The sequence below is a fragment of the Purpureocillium takamizusanense genome, chromosome 9 (assembly GCF_022605165.1).
Source record: "Purpureocillium takamizusanense chromosome 9, complete sequence".
Taxonomy (NCBI): Eukaryota; Fungi; Ascomycota; class Sordariomycetes; order Hypocreales; family Ophiocordycipitaceae; genus Purpureocillium; species Purpureocillium takamizusanense.
This window is the reverse complement of record NC_063076.1, coordinates 1297755-1311136: the sequence shown is the minus strand read 5'-3', so window position 1 is coordinate 1311136 and position 13382 is coordinate 1297755. Positions and strand designations below refer to the sequence as shown.

Genomic DNA, 13382 nt, shown 5'->3' with positions numbered 1-13382 from the left:
CAGTTGACGCCAGACTAGGACCAGGCATTGGGGTGGCCTCCAGAGCGACGCAATTTGCGCCCGTCGCAACCTCCCGAGGTCGCCAGTCCCGGCCAGGAAGCACATCCCGATTTGCGATTTATCAGGTGCCTAGGTGCGAATGGCCGCTGCTGGCTGTTGCTGGATGCGGGCCTGAACAACGCTCGGCGATCAGGCCGGGGTTCCCCTCCAGGGCCCGCCAGGGACGGGGAGGGGGGCGCTGCCGATTGTTTGCTTGCCCCGGGGCACTGCAACGGCCCCATTCCCAAGGTGCTATTGTCAGGCCCCAGGACAGGAGGAGCATGGGCCCTCTAAGCTTCCTTTGTCATATTGTCGGTCTCGCTCTCTGTGGCGGAAGAAGACACCGTCGTCAGACTTGACTTGAGTCGTACAGACGCTGCGTCCGAGGCCGGCTTTCCGATACTTGAAGGCGTTCTCGCGACCCACGACCATGCCGTCAACCACGAACGGCCACCCGCGAAGACGACGGCGGTGGTCATTGGCATCGGCCCTGATCCCAAGTACTGGCCTCGTACTTTGGTCCTCTACCTCGCAGGAGACACGCCCCCTCCTCAACCGCCATACCCCATCCTCCGTCTCCACCATGGCGGGCACCCTGGTCGGGTCCGTCGTCCAGACGCACCACCCACACAACCACACCACGATCAATGCTCCAAGTCGAGCTGCTAGAAATGCAACTACTGCTGTACGTACTTTTTACATGAACATTTCCCACTTGCCTGGCACACACTTAGACCCTCCGTCTCCATCTTCATGCATGACATGGCTGCTCGGAGGCACAAGAGGAAGCACTGGCCGCGACTCCAGCTTGGCCGTTGCATCCGTTATATCTTGAGCCGGGGCCCAACCCGTCTTCGCCCATCATCACCTCGCCTCTTCATCTGCCACCTTGCCACCTGTCATGCACCAGCAGGAACGCGAGTAACAGCCTCGCCCTCCTCCTTGGTTGTACACTAGACGACACCTCGACGCAGCGTGTTGCTCGTCGCGCCCTTCGTTGCTCTTTTCTGTGCTTCTTTGGCCTAGGCGTCTTCCATCTCTCTCTCTATCTCTCTCTCTTGCCTCGCTTACACGCGTTCGGCTTGCCCTTGGTCTCTACGCGTCGGTCGGTCGGTCGGTCGTTTCTTGACTTTTGGCTCTCATCCAACCACCCAGAAATCCGGCGCGGCTCATCTGCCGGGCCTTTGGACGGCGGTCTCATCATCAGGGAGCTCTCGCGTAGCTCGCTTCGGCCGAACGACTCCATAGACGGGAAAGCACCCCGGAAAGAGGCCGTTTTCGGGGGCATACGCGTAACTTGCTGAGCGTTTTGGCATGCACAGGGAGCCATTGTTCCTGCCTACCATAGCTGTAGCTGGTTTCCAGCTCTCGGACTCGGTTCTGGTGTGGGACATACAGTAATATCTCGACGCGACGGACGGGAGCTGGCTTCTGTCCCTTTTCTTGCGGTTCTGTCGCTTTAAAGAGCTCCTTGAACCAAGCTTGCTTGATCCTCCTACTTTTTTCAAATTTCCGTGCCACACAACTTCGAGATGGGGTCGGAAATAGAGGAGGTCGTCGAGCAGGCGTTGGCCACGGCTGGCGGCGCGCTTCTTCGACTCGTGCCGTCACCCGACTTTTGGTACTCGACCACATTTTGGGCCTGTGTCTTCTGGGTCCTTTGGTCAGTTTACCATTGCGCGGCAGACAGCAAGACCTAGCACTGACAATCTGGGGTGTAGGGTTCACCGCTATTTGAGGCTTCTCGTCCACTGCGTGAGCCATTGGACTTATAAGTCCAAGCCTATTCCAGCGAAACCAACATTCACGCATGAAGATGTTACCGTGGTCATACCTACAATCCATCACGCATTCGAGGAGCTCAGGCCTGCGCTCCAGAGCATCCTTGTCTGCAAACCGGCCGAATTGATTCTCGTCACAACGTACGATAAGCGCAAGGCATTGGCCCGTCTGGCTGATTCGCTTGCGTACCCGAACATACGCGTCATGGACACACCCATTGCCAACAAGAGGCTTCAGGTGTGCGAGGCGCTCCCGACGGTCAAGACGCCCATCACCGTCATGGCCGATGACGACGTCACCTGGCCCTCGACCATGCTGCCATGGATCCTGGCCCCGTTCGAGGACCCTAGGGTTGGGGGCGTGGGGACGTGCCAGCGTGTCAGGCGTGAGTGGACGGCGGACTGGGTCACGCGGGCCTGGAATTGGCTCGGCGCAGCGTACATTGAGCGTCGCAACTTTGAGATCTCGGCCACGCACAACATAGACGGGGGTACGTCATGCATGTCTGGACGCACCGGGGCGTATCGGTCCGAGATCCTATCGAGCCACGACTTTCTGCAAGGGTTTAAGAACGAGAAGTGGCGTAGGTGGATTCTCAACGCCGACGACGACAATTTTGTCACCCGATGGCTCGTCAGCCACCAGTGGAAGACTTGGATTCAGTACAGCCGAGAGTGCGAGCTGGAGACGACGCTCGAGAACGGTCATAAGTTCTTGTACCAGTGCTCGCGCTGGGCGCGCAGCAATTGGCGGAGCAACTGGACAAGCCTCGTCCGCGAGAAACACGTTTGGAGGTAAGCAAGCCCTCTCTCTGTTCCTATTGCCTGGTTTGCGTCACGTACTAAATTTGCGTCCTGCTTGCAGTCAGCAACCGTGGTGCACCTACGCTCTGCATATTGCCACCTTTACGTCTCTGGCGTTTGCCATCGACCCTCTCCTTCTCGCGTCGTGCTGGTGGGCCACTGGCGATTGGAGCCCGGAGCATCGCCGATACGCCTTCTGGGCGCAGTTCGCCTTTATGTTCGGGTTCACCAAGGTGGTGAAGCTGATGGGACTGTTCCTGCGCAACCCGGGCGACATCGTGTTCCTGCCCGTCTCCATCATTTTCGGGTACTTCCATGGCCTCATCAAAATATACGCCCTCATCACTCTTAACATGGTAAGTCGATTCGATGAACCCTCCCCCGGGACCTCATGCGTGCGGGCGATAGCTGTGGGTTGCTGACTGATGAGTACAGACATCGTGGGGCAGCCGCGCCGACGGCGATACCAACGACGAGCAGCGACTCGCGCCGGCGCCGGAGCCGTCCGTGGTGCTCAAGACCCCGCCGGGCAAGGCCTCGCTTATTCGGTACAACAATGTCCGCCAGAAGGGACGGCTGGTGTATACCCAGATGAACGGGGCCGCGTGGGAGAAGTCGGACTACGCCGCCTATGACTCGAGCACGTCGTACGTGCCGGCGCAACATTCCCTGGCCATGCTCGTGGACGCGTCACACAAGATTGAGGTTCGATGAGGACGTATTCATACAGCAGCACAGCCCCGCATAAGAAAAGAAAATGCGACCGAGGCTGACATCAAAACGGTCATTCTGATGATACACATGCATCGGTTACTTGTTTTGCAATCAATTTTCCTTCACCCGAGATCGGGTTGCCTGGGGGCGAGGCGGCACAGTACCCGTCCCTGGCAAGCATTTAGGCGTTGGGTCGTTCTGCCCTTTTGCTTTTGCATTCTGGCTGTGTTCCATGCCCCGCGCAGGCTTTCTTCTACCCAACGTTGCGCACATGGGCTGATACGCGTGGGGTGAGAGCGGGGGATGTTCAGGGACGGTCGGAGTTTGTTCGCCGCTGATGCTACAGCAGCGCAGCGGCCTTTCACATGTCACGCACGCATGGTGACGAAGCGGGAAGGACATGAGCGGAGCGGGAAAAGCGAGCGGCAATCTACCATTTCTAGCTTCTTCTCCGTTTATCCGTTCTCCATTTTCTTTTCTCCTTTTTTTTTCCATTAGAGGGCGGTTCAAAAAAAAGTTTTTGGGGTTGTTGGCATCGGGCTGAGGAAGGGACTGGGGGGGAGGCAGGCTCCAAAACGGCTCGGGCAGGGATTGCAAAAAAAGGCATGCATTATGGTAATAGGTTCTAACTTGCAACGACAACAACGGACGGGCGGCGAAGCGGCACTTCGCGGTAATGTCTTTTTCTCTCTCTCTCTCTTCTCACTTGAAAATTCCATTTTTACAGTGTCGTGGCATCATGATGGTTGTACATATGGTACCGCGAGACGTGGACCAGGCCTCTGCAGGCGCGAACATGCGCATCATCATGATGGCCTGACTCCGGGGGAGAGCCACCTTGATGGGCCTTGACGCCACGAGGATGCGTAGCAGCCGCATGTTCACTCGCGTCGCCCTCTATTGATGCAAGGCCACCCCCGAGGGGAGCAACGGAGCGACAGAGCAACGCAGTCACGGCGACGACGACGACGACGACAATGCCGAGGAGGTGGAGGGGTGTGCGTATATATACGTGTGTGTGTGTGTGCAGCTCCAAGGCAACTGACCGAACCGAACCGAACCGCCGTCGAGCGATGACAGAAGGAGACGAGGGAAGCGGGCAGCGAAGGACCCTTAGTACTTACCTCTAGTAATAGGAGCTTGAGGTTAGTACCTCCTACTAAGAGGTACTAGCTACAGTGCCTAGTAGTACGAAGTGACCTGGTAGGGCGATGCGCGACTGGACCGATGATCCTGAGACTCATCGCTAATAAACTGGACTGCATTTGCGAGGTGGCATTCGTCTCTGTCTTCTGATGGTTGAAAACGGGGGCGGGAGTGAAACAAGTAACGAGAGTAGGAAGGCCGGCGGCGGCGGCGGCTGGACTGCCCGGGCATGGAAAACGGACGTTTCATGGATGATGGGGGGACACGATTTTCTGCGCTTGGCACGCAACGCTCGCAGCACGCTGCTTGCTGCTGCTGCGGGCCATGACAAACAGGGTGCCGGATGGAAGGACGGACGCATGCCCGACTCGTTGACTGACCATATTGCCAGCCTGGGGTGCCTGCCTGCCTGCACATACATACTATACTGTATGTATGTGCTGCAATCGGCAATGGAGGAGGGTAAAGATAACAAAGGCGAATGGCATGCCCGCGCAGTCATTCTCGCGCATCCCTTTGTTGGTGCTGAGTCAACAAACCAGTGGCAGTAGCCTCGGTGCTGTCGCAGGACCGATGCAGGCAGAGAAAGAAACTGACAAGCAACCAGCACCAGCAGGGGCGGACCACACTCTGTCCGCCAATTTGCGTCCATGCCCCTCCCTGCCTGTCTGCTCACCTGCAGCCCCCTTTCTCTCCCCCCCAGACCAAGCCATGCAGCTAAGAGCGACGAGGCGCCCGCCACGGCCCCTCAGAAGTGACTCGTCTAACCAGCCCGGGACCACACAATGCTGGGGCTCTGGGGAAGGGGTCGATAGGGAGGAGGAGGAGCAGTGCAGTAGGCAGCAGATCGCGATGCCGTGACAGCGTCGCACAGCCGCGCCCGACTATCCCTGCGACAACCGGTAGGCATTGTGCGTCGTTTGCACATTATCGCACACCTAGTTGAATGCCTACTATGCCCCTCTCGCGCAGACGTCATCGGGTCCTTTTCTTTTCTCCGCAATCGTGCTTCTTTGGTAGAAACCTCTCGCCCATGGACGATGCCACCGTAGCATCGTATCACCCGCGTGTCAGTCTTTGACGAGTCTGGGCAAAAAGGCTTGCGGCGCACAGATCAGCGGTTCGTGTAAATGCCCAGTCTTGCCCTCGGGCACAAAGGAGCGCGTGCAGGTTCTCTGGCCAAGGCCCCCGTGTGTCCACGTCGGCGGGCGTATCGTACGTTTCCTCATCAGGGCCGTCTGACACCCTTCTTCCTTGCTTCCATGATTCCAGGTGGTCCGTGTCGACCATGGGCGCAAAAAACTCCGGAGGCACGGTGTTGGCGCGGCTTATCAATGGTCAAAGACGGCCCGAGTATCTTGATGGCGTCAACCGTGTGCAGGTCACCACATGCGAAGAATCCCAGAGCCACTGGCCTGGGTGCAAGCCATGTATCCTTGCCGCGGGCGCCATCCGGCACTTTGCCAAGTGCGGCCTTTGCAATCCTACACTGGCCGTCTCAGGGCGCCCTCTCGGCTCCAGGATTTTCTGGGCTCGGGACAGCATGGGGTTTGCCCGACTGGTGCGGCACCTCTCCAGCTAATCCGTCCATGGGTGGTTGGACCTCCATTGCACCATGTATGCAGGCCGACGCGTGAAGGTGGTCGCGACAAGGTGGTGCTGGACTGTGGGCACAATGCCCATCGTGTCCCATGCGTGGGGCTAATGTAAGTATGTCGAGATACGTGCATCGACATTGCCAGTCAGTCTGGTTGAGATTGCGCCCGACCGGGACAGGGTTGCGAGACCTGCGTTGTTCCTGCTGTGTTAGCCTCTTCCCGAATGGCGTACGGGGCAGACGGGCTTCTGCGGACGTCGTCCGCGAGAAACCCACGACAGGTCTCTGTATGTATCCGTGCTTTTCGCAACGAAGAAAGCACCTTGCCGTTCTTTACCAATTTCTTCTACATGTCTTTCCAGGCCAGGTTACGTAAGAGCCGAGATAGGGATCCAGGCGCACAAAACGTTGATGCCTCAAGCCATTCTGCACAGACAGAGTACACAGAATGATAGCAGACCGCAACGATCTGAGGGAAAGCTCCGTGACCAGGGCTCGCGAGATGGCCTCAGCCGATATCCCTTAGTTGGCGCGCCACGGGCGCTCATTCTGGCGCAATGGACAATAATCGGCTTTCTGGTTATCGGCCGTGTAAATCGTGCCCGTTTTGTCGTGGAGCAAGCCATGCTGAGGCTAACCCCTTCCTCCCGGACGTGCAGCAAGCAGCGCAGCAGGAGAGATGCAGGTCCACACCCAGGATCGCACACAAGGTCCCCCTTTCTACGTCCCCGTCTGTCGCTGTTCGCCATGGGATCATGGCCCACGAACAGGAGGTGGGGACCAACAGGGATGGAAGAAGAGATGTGTCGCTTCGAGATCATGCACACGCCCCTCCCTCTCGTGTACCTTTTGTGACCCATGTCGTCTTGATGGATGAGTGAGGATAGTACTTTCGCCCACCGTCCATGCCCCCTTCACCTTCAGGTAAGAGACGAACGCCTATCGTGGCCAGGCATTCCGTGATAAGGCTCTCCGGGCTGGCCGTCATTCTACCCTTTTCACTGCGGCTGTCGACTAGGATCTCATCCCCAGACGTTCATGATTATAGGTATCCGTACTTCGTAAGCTGTTGCGCCAAACTGCCTGGGCAGCCACCACCCCAGTGCTGGAAGTGCCAAGGCGCCGCCGATGGGCAGCTTGGGGGAAGAAATCGACCACATGGCAGCGTGCTGATCCTCACATCTGCCCAGCGCAACTCGCCGCCGGAGTTTGATTGCTATGCAAATTCCCTCATCAATGTGATGGAGGCGAGGAGAGACAACGCAGTCGCTGACGCCGTGCCAACCACGACGGCATACGCTGCGGCTAGCCACATGATGGGCCGGTCACTGGATTGCAGCGACGCAAGTGAGTGCTCGCCTGCCTGTACCAGTAAGCCATGGTGGTGCCGTGGTTTCTGCCGAAGGTGTTGTTATCGTCGTTGGCTGCCGAGGCCCTGCCGTCACGCATTGGTGGCATCAGACAACCACTTGTCGCTCAGTACCTAATGCCCGACGGAAGGAGACGGAGAGCTTGCACAATCCGGCATCGTTCGTCGCGCAACGGGAAGTTCCGTCGCCCTATTCCTCCGTGCCTCATCAAGTCCTTGTACTGGGTGGGAGGATCCGCCATGATCGCGGGGCGGACCAGGTGCTAGTCAAAGGCCACCAGCGATCAACTTTCGCAAATCATGGGGGAGCAGGCGTCAATTATGAGACCAGGATGAACAGATATGACAATCAATAGTTGCCCTTTGTAGGTGGAAAGAAGACAACAGTGGCGCTGCCTGATTGCTGACGTTGGCCGACATGCGCAGTTGCAAACCGGGCACGGAGCGACACTGTGATAGCGTGAATGTCGTACGCATGTGTTTGACAAACTGTCGTTGCGAGAGGCGTAAAAAGAGTTCATGGTAGCGCAAAGGACGTTTGAAATGGGCCATGGCCCTTGCAGGGAAGCCAAACAAGAGATGATATCTTCAGGGCGGCCTCACCTGGCTGGTTGTGCGGCTGTGGGGGGGAACTCTCACACGTGTACTGTGGCGGAAAGCATGGCAAGTATCTCCAATGTACCTCGTGGCCGCACGCCCACCAGTCCACTTGGCAGCGCAGGCGTGTTGCTTTTTCTCCGGCTGGGGTAGGGGGGTGTGAGGCGCTGTGAATGTGGCGGGGCGTTGGAGCCACGCGGGCGCGTCGGGACGAAGCGCAAAAGCAAGCGCCCTTGTCGAGCAAATCCGATCAGTCGATGTCGCGTTTGCATCACAGCCAACGGCATTCAAACTCATGGGGCAGGCTTTCGTCCGTTATCGAATGACCTGTTGTCTGTTATTGCCGGCCTCGGGGATGGTGGGAGAAGGGGACAAATGCTCACTCTGGCGTGGAGAAAATGTGCCTCGTCAACACCTTCATCTTGGCCTGGTGTCCCGCATCCACCTGAGCTGCAGCCGCCGTTGCGTGCAGCTCTGGGCGCACCCGTGCAAGCGCAGCTCAGGCACCTCCAATTCCCTCGTTGGGCGAGTGGGCGAGCGGGGACAGGTGGAGGGTGAGCGCCTGCGGGTGGCCGGTGACGTTGACCAAACTTGGGAGGTGGACGTCGATGGATGGATTGGGGGGGGGCGAGAGTTGGAGAAGAGGGGGGAGGAGGGGGCGCTGAGTGAGAATGGAGGGCACCAAAAAGGCAGGGACGGAGCGGTCCCAAGTCCAACACAGGTGAGTTCCCATCCAATGGATGCAAGGCAAAGCGCTACCAGCCGCCGTGGGGCTGACGAGCTTGAGCAACGCAGCGTGGCATCCATGGACATTGGACCTTCCAGGTTCCAACCCGCAGGCAGTATCGCGGAGCTGATGAGGCCGCCTGGCGCGTCCCCAAGCTTCCTTTCCACCAGACGCCGCCCATTTGCTGGAATACCTGATGCTTTTTAGTAGGTACCTTGTGTATTTCTCGCGAGTTCCATTGCCGCTTCCTGTGCCCAATGAAAGAGTAGAACCTGTCGCAATGCCCAGTTGGCTCTTGCATTCTTCTTGGTCAAGCAGCTCCTTCCCCTGCGCAGTCCACCACTGCAGGAATCTGAGTGAGAGGTGCGCCTGCCCTAACAATATGGCGAGGATAGGTACGGAGTGCTTATACCTTCTGAACCTCCTAGTAGAGGTGCCTTAGTAGTAGTACTAGTGCCTACCTTAGTACCCAACCTGGTTCTTTGTACAGGTACCTCGGTCTCTTACAGCCCCTTATCATTTCTCCGCCATTCATCTCGTATCGTGTGTCTGCCTGCTGGCATATTCGTTGCTCTAGATGCCGCCCGTCGCCCGCGATTATCGTCGTCGTCGTCGTCGTCGTCGTCGAAGCTGAGCGCCAACTTGGGCCGCCTGCCGCGCCGAGTCCTCGGCCATTTCATCATATCTTACCTCCGCCGTAGGGGATTGGTCAAGTATGACTGCAAGTGCGGGGGCGCATCAGCGTTTTATTGGAGTCGACACGGGGACTCGACGACGCCTTCAGTAGGAGCCAAGAGCGCCGGTGCGGCTCTCCGTCGACGCCCACAGTACCGAGACAGCGCCAAACATGGCGTGAGCGTGCCAAAACCTGAAATCGCACTCGAATAATTCGTATCGTGCAGAGTATCGATGCGGACCGGAGCGCCCGTTCTGAGAATCCTGGCCAGCGACGCCCTGCCACACAAGGATACCTCAGGTGAGACATGCAGCATGTCCGTCCCACAAGAACGAGGGACCCCAGGGGCGTGCAGGCAGCCTAGGCGGGGGCGGCGATGTGACGAGTCAGCAACTAACAGGCGCTTCTCGCAGGCCACGCTCTTTAGCGTTTTTGTCTTCACCTGCCATCTGCCTGCTTCGACGACATGTGTGCTATGGCCTAACGCAACTCTGCGCAAGAGAATCACGAGTAACCACGAGGCAGCTTGCTTTGCTTCGTCAATCACGTCTGCGTACTCCGTACGTGCTGTCCTGCACCTGTGTGCACGATAAATGTCGTCTTCTATGAACCGGGGATGCAGCGTAGATCCGCCACACGCACCGTCGCAAGCCCTCTTCCCTCCCTCTTCCGTGAATCCGGCCTTCTAGAAGACCACGACAGGGAGACGTCATCGACATAACGACGGCCGCATTTAGCCTCTGGTGTCAAAGCAAGGGAGCGACAAGAAGACTCGCCCTCACGCCGACATGGGCATTCATTGCAAGCTGTTAACAGGGTGGCAGGCATAGAGCCAAGAATCACCGTCCTGTCCTTCTGCACTCAAAGAGAGCATTACATGACAAGCCATGAGAATGGCCCATACGTCCCCTGAAAAGCCGATCCGAAGGGTACAGCTGCAGACAGGAGGGCAGACATGTCTCCTCTCTCCCCTTCCCCCACAAGGCATACAAACACATCCACACGCACACACATGCAGATGCATGAGGCGCCACGATCCGTAAAATGTGGGGGGACAGGAGAGTATGTCTTGCATATAACGCAGCAGAGGCATCACACCCTCCTGTACTCCGTATACTCATGGCGTCTCCATTGGGGTCTACACGGCAGAAGACGAAACGAGACCAGACTGTCCAGGGCAACTCTCGTTGCAGGCAACGCCAATATACGAGTTGTCTTCGTTTCCACTTTCCTCCTGCGCGTGAGGCGCATGTGGCCACCCTCGTGCGTCAGTCCACGCAAGCCCATGCACACTCCCGCTATGGGAATTGACATGCGAGCAGTCGCAAGAAATAAAGCACGAGTACTCCGTAATGAGGGCAGAACTATGTCGCTGGGCACCGTGTGTCGTGCCTGGCGTTGCGGCCCGGCCCAGCCCTGCAGTCACATGTAATAGGAGCACGTCCGTCAGGCTCTGTGTTACCTTGGACCAGGATACCCTCACCTGCCCAAGGTTTACCTGTACTTTTGGCCCCTGGACAGCGGAACGTGTGTCCGGGTCAAATGGTCGTCACGCAACATGAAAAGGGGCCTGGATCGTTCTGCTGATCCGTGACATATGTACAGTTCCTCTTCCTTGAGCCAACCAGTGGCGCGGACGGCCAATGACCTCAGGTAGTTGGGCTTGTACGATGAATGCAGGGCTTACTCAACGCTCTGCGTCCACCTTGCGCCAATTGAGACGAGTGTAACTCTAAAGCTTTTGCTCTGAACTGATCCTAGTAGCCTCACTGCAGCTGACGACCCGTGACGGGTGCAGGATGACATTCAGGTGTGCGTCCACGGATGCAACCGATGGCTTACTCACGGCTGTTGAGAGGCATTTTCCTCGCAGGTGTTGCCCAAGATTTGCAAAAGATGCGAGGGAAATGCCTCTAAATCGCCGTGAGTAAGACTCGTGGCTCGACAATTGAGGGAGGCTGGCCATTGTTTGCTGCAGAAAGGCAGCGAACCGACTGCCTTGCAACCCCGGGCAACCATTGACTTGTTACGATGATCCTTGCATTGAAAACAGAACAAGTCCCGGAATGTAGAGTCTGTGGTCTTCAAAGTATTAGAGTGACATGACGTCGTATCGACCTGCGCATGGCCCTCACACCTTCCCGCCCAGATACACGATATTTCGCTTAACGTGCTCGGTCAAAAGCTCCTCCTCGCCAGTGTACACGAAAGCCACAGTCTCGGCCCACGCCCGCGGGTGCGGCAAGGGAAGCTCTATCACGTCTCCCTTCCGCACCTGCTCTGACATCATGATGGCCGCCAGGACGGGGAGATGGGATCGTGCATATTGGAGGTCTGCTACGCGTCAGCCATGCATTCACCCCTTTTCACCGTTGACTGAAAGAGGTACTCACGCATAGGTACAGGTCTCCATCCCGCACAATGATGACGCCGGTCCGCCGGTGGCCCTGGGCCGCGTTGCGAGGAGTCTTTCCTCTCGTCGCTCACGCGGCCTGGCGCCGGGGGTAGAACCGGCGACTCACAAGGCGAGGTTGCCCCGTCGCTATCGAGGACGGAAAGGAGCGATGCGCGATCAAAGTTGGGCGAGCGCGGTGACGCCAGCGGCTCGGGAATTGTGGCACGAAGCGAGACCAGGTCAAACTCTCGCTTCAGGCCGCGCGGGCTCCGGTCCTTGGAATGAATGACCACGCGGACAGACAGCTGGCTCTTGTCTGCCGCCACGTCACCGTTGGTGGCACCGGACAGCCGGCGAAGTTCGGCCGCCGACACGAAGACATCCGCGTGCTCGCAGTTGCCAAAGTCCTGCGAGCCTCGACGCCAGAGGCCCTCGCGGAAGCGCTGGAAGTACAGGTTCCGGGCGGACGCCGTCAAGGGCTTGACGACTTGTCTTCTGCGATATGCTAGCGTGCCGGCTGCCATAGGGCTGGCGATGATGGGCGTCTGTTGTGCGAGGTCGTCCGACCCCTTGTCCTGTACGTGGAGGTCCTCGATCCGGGGTAGGGTAAGTGATGGCTCTGATCGAGGGTGATCAGGAGATGTAGGGCTGATTGTGGCAGCTGACTCTGATGCTTCATATTTAGTTATTGCGACGGGACTTTTGTCTTGCATGACGGAGTCATTATCGTGTTCACGGGACGTCGTCGATGGACCACTCCGGGCCGGCCCAGGCGACCAAAAGACCTCGTCCTGTAGTGCACTATCTCGGCGGTACGAGGCTGCCTTGAGAGTAAAGGCTCCGGTATGTATGAGGCCCACGGACGGCCTAGGCTTTGACTGACTCCCGAGGATCATGGCGACTTGTCAACAACTATTGGCAATGGTTGAAGTGGCGCAGGGGGAGCAAGACCAAGGCGTATACGGCCCGCTTTCGACAACGAGGGGTTATCGCTAAGACAAGGACATATGTACGCAGCCAGTCTTTAAGTCGGCTCACAAAGTCATCTCGTAAGTCACCTCGGTCCCGAGCGCCCCCGTCATGCCGGCGACTCTTTGACGCCTGCAGCCTCACTTCGGGCAGGCCGTCATTGGCGACGACAACACGTTGGCGGCGCAAAGGAACGCCATGACAAATAAAGGAAAGCAAGCCAATATTTCCCGCGGGCTCGCACGCTTTGGCCGCTCTCTGACTCCAGACTCATTCCGCGCTTCTACAAAGGATGAAAAGGACGGCGGCTGGACGGAGAGGGGCAAACTCGAACGTCGCCCAACACGGGTTGACGACAACAAAGGGATCTTTGCACCTCGGCAAATGCGGAGTTAATCCACGGCTCGCTCGTCATCAAAGAGATGCGACGGAATCGGGCCTCACTCTAGGTAGTAGGTTTCCTCATCTGAGCAAATCAAATCGATTCGAAGAAACGGTCAAAGCAGAACAACAACCACAATGATGATGATGATAGTGATGATGATGTGCTTCCGTCAAATAATAGACC

The 13382-nt window shown here is 57.7% G+C and overlaps 2 protein-coding genes across 2 annotated transcripts; one reads left to right on the top strand and one right to left on the bottom strand.

The window, feature by feature from the left end:
• The first annotated feature begins 762 nt into the window (after positions 1 to 762).
• GT2 (Type 2 glycosyltransferase) lies at positions 763 to 4608 on the top strand. Its single transcript, XM_047990886.1, has 4 exons — positions 763 to 1702; positions 1761 to 2615; positions 2686 to 2980; positions 3060 to 4608. The coding sequence occupies exons 1-4, from the start codon at positions 1572 to 1574 to the stop codon at positions 3336 to 3338; spliced, it is 1560 nt and encodes a 519-aa protein (XP_047846896.1). The 5' UTR covers positions 763 to 1571; the 3' UTR covers positions 3339 to 4608.
• A 6886-nt stretch (positions 4609 to 11494) lies between these two features.
• On the bottom strand, positions 11495 to 13264 carry JDV02_009234 (uncharacterized protein). The gene is made up of 2 exons (XM_047990885.1): positions 11844 to 13264; positions 11495 to 11784 (listed from the first exon to the last, which is right to left on the bottom strand). The coding sequence occupies exons 1-2, from the start codon at positions 12739 to 12741 to the stop codon at positions 11582 to 11584; spliced, it is 1101 nt and encodes a 366-aa protein (XP_047846895.1). The 5' UTR covers positions 12742 to 13264; the 3' UTR covers positions 11495 to 11581.
• Positions 13265 to 13382: the final 118 nt, after the last annotated feature.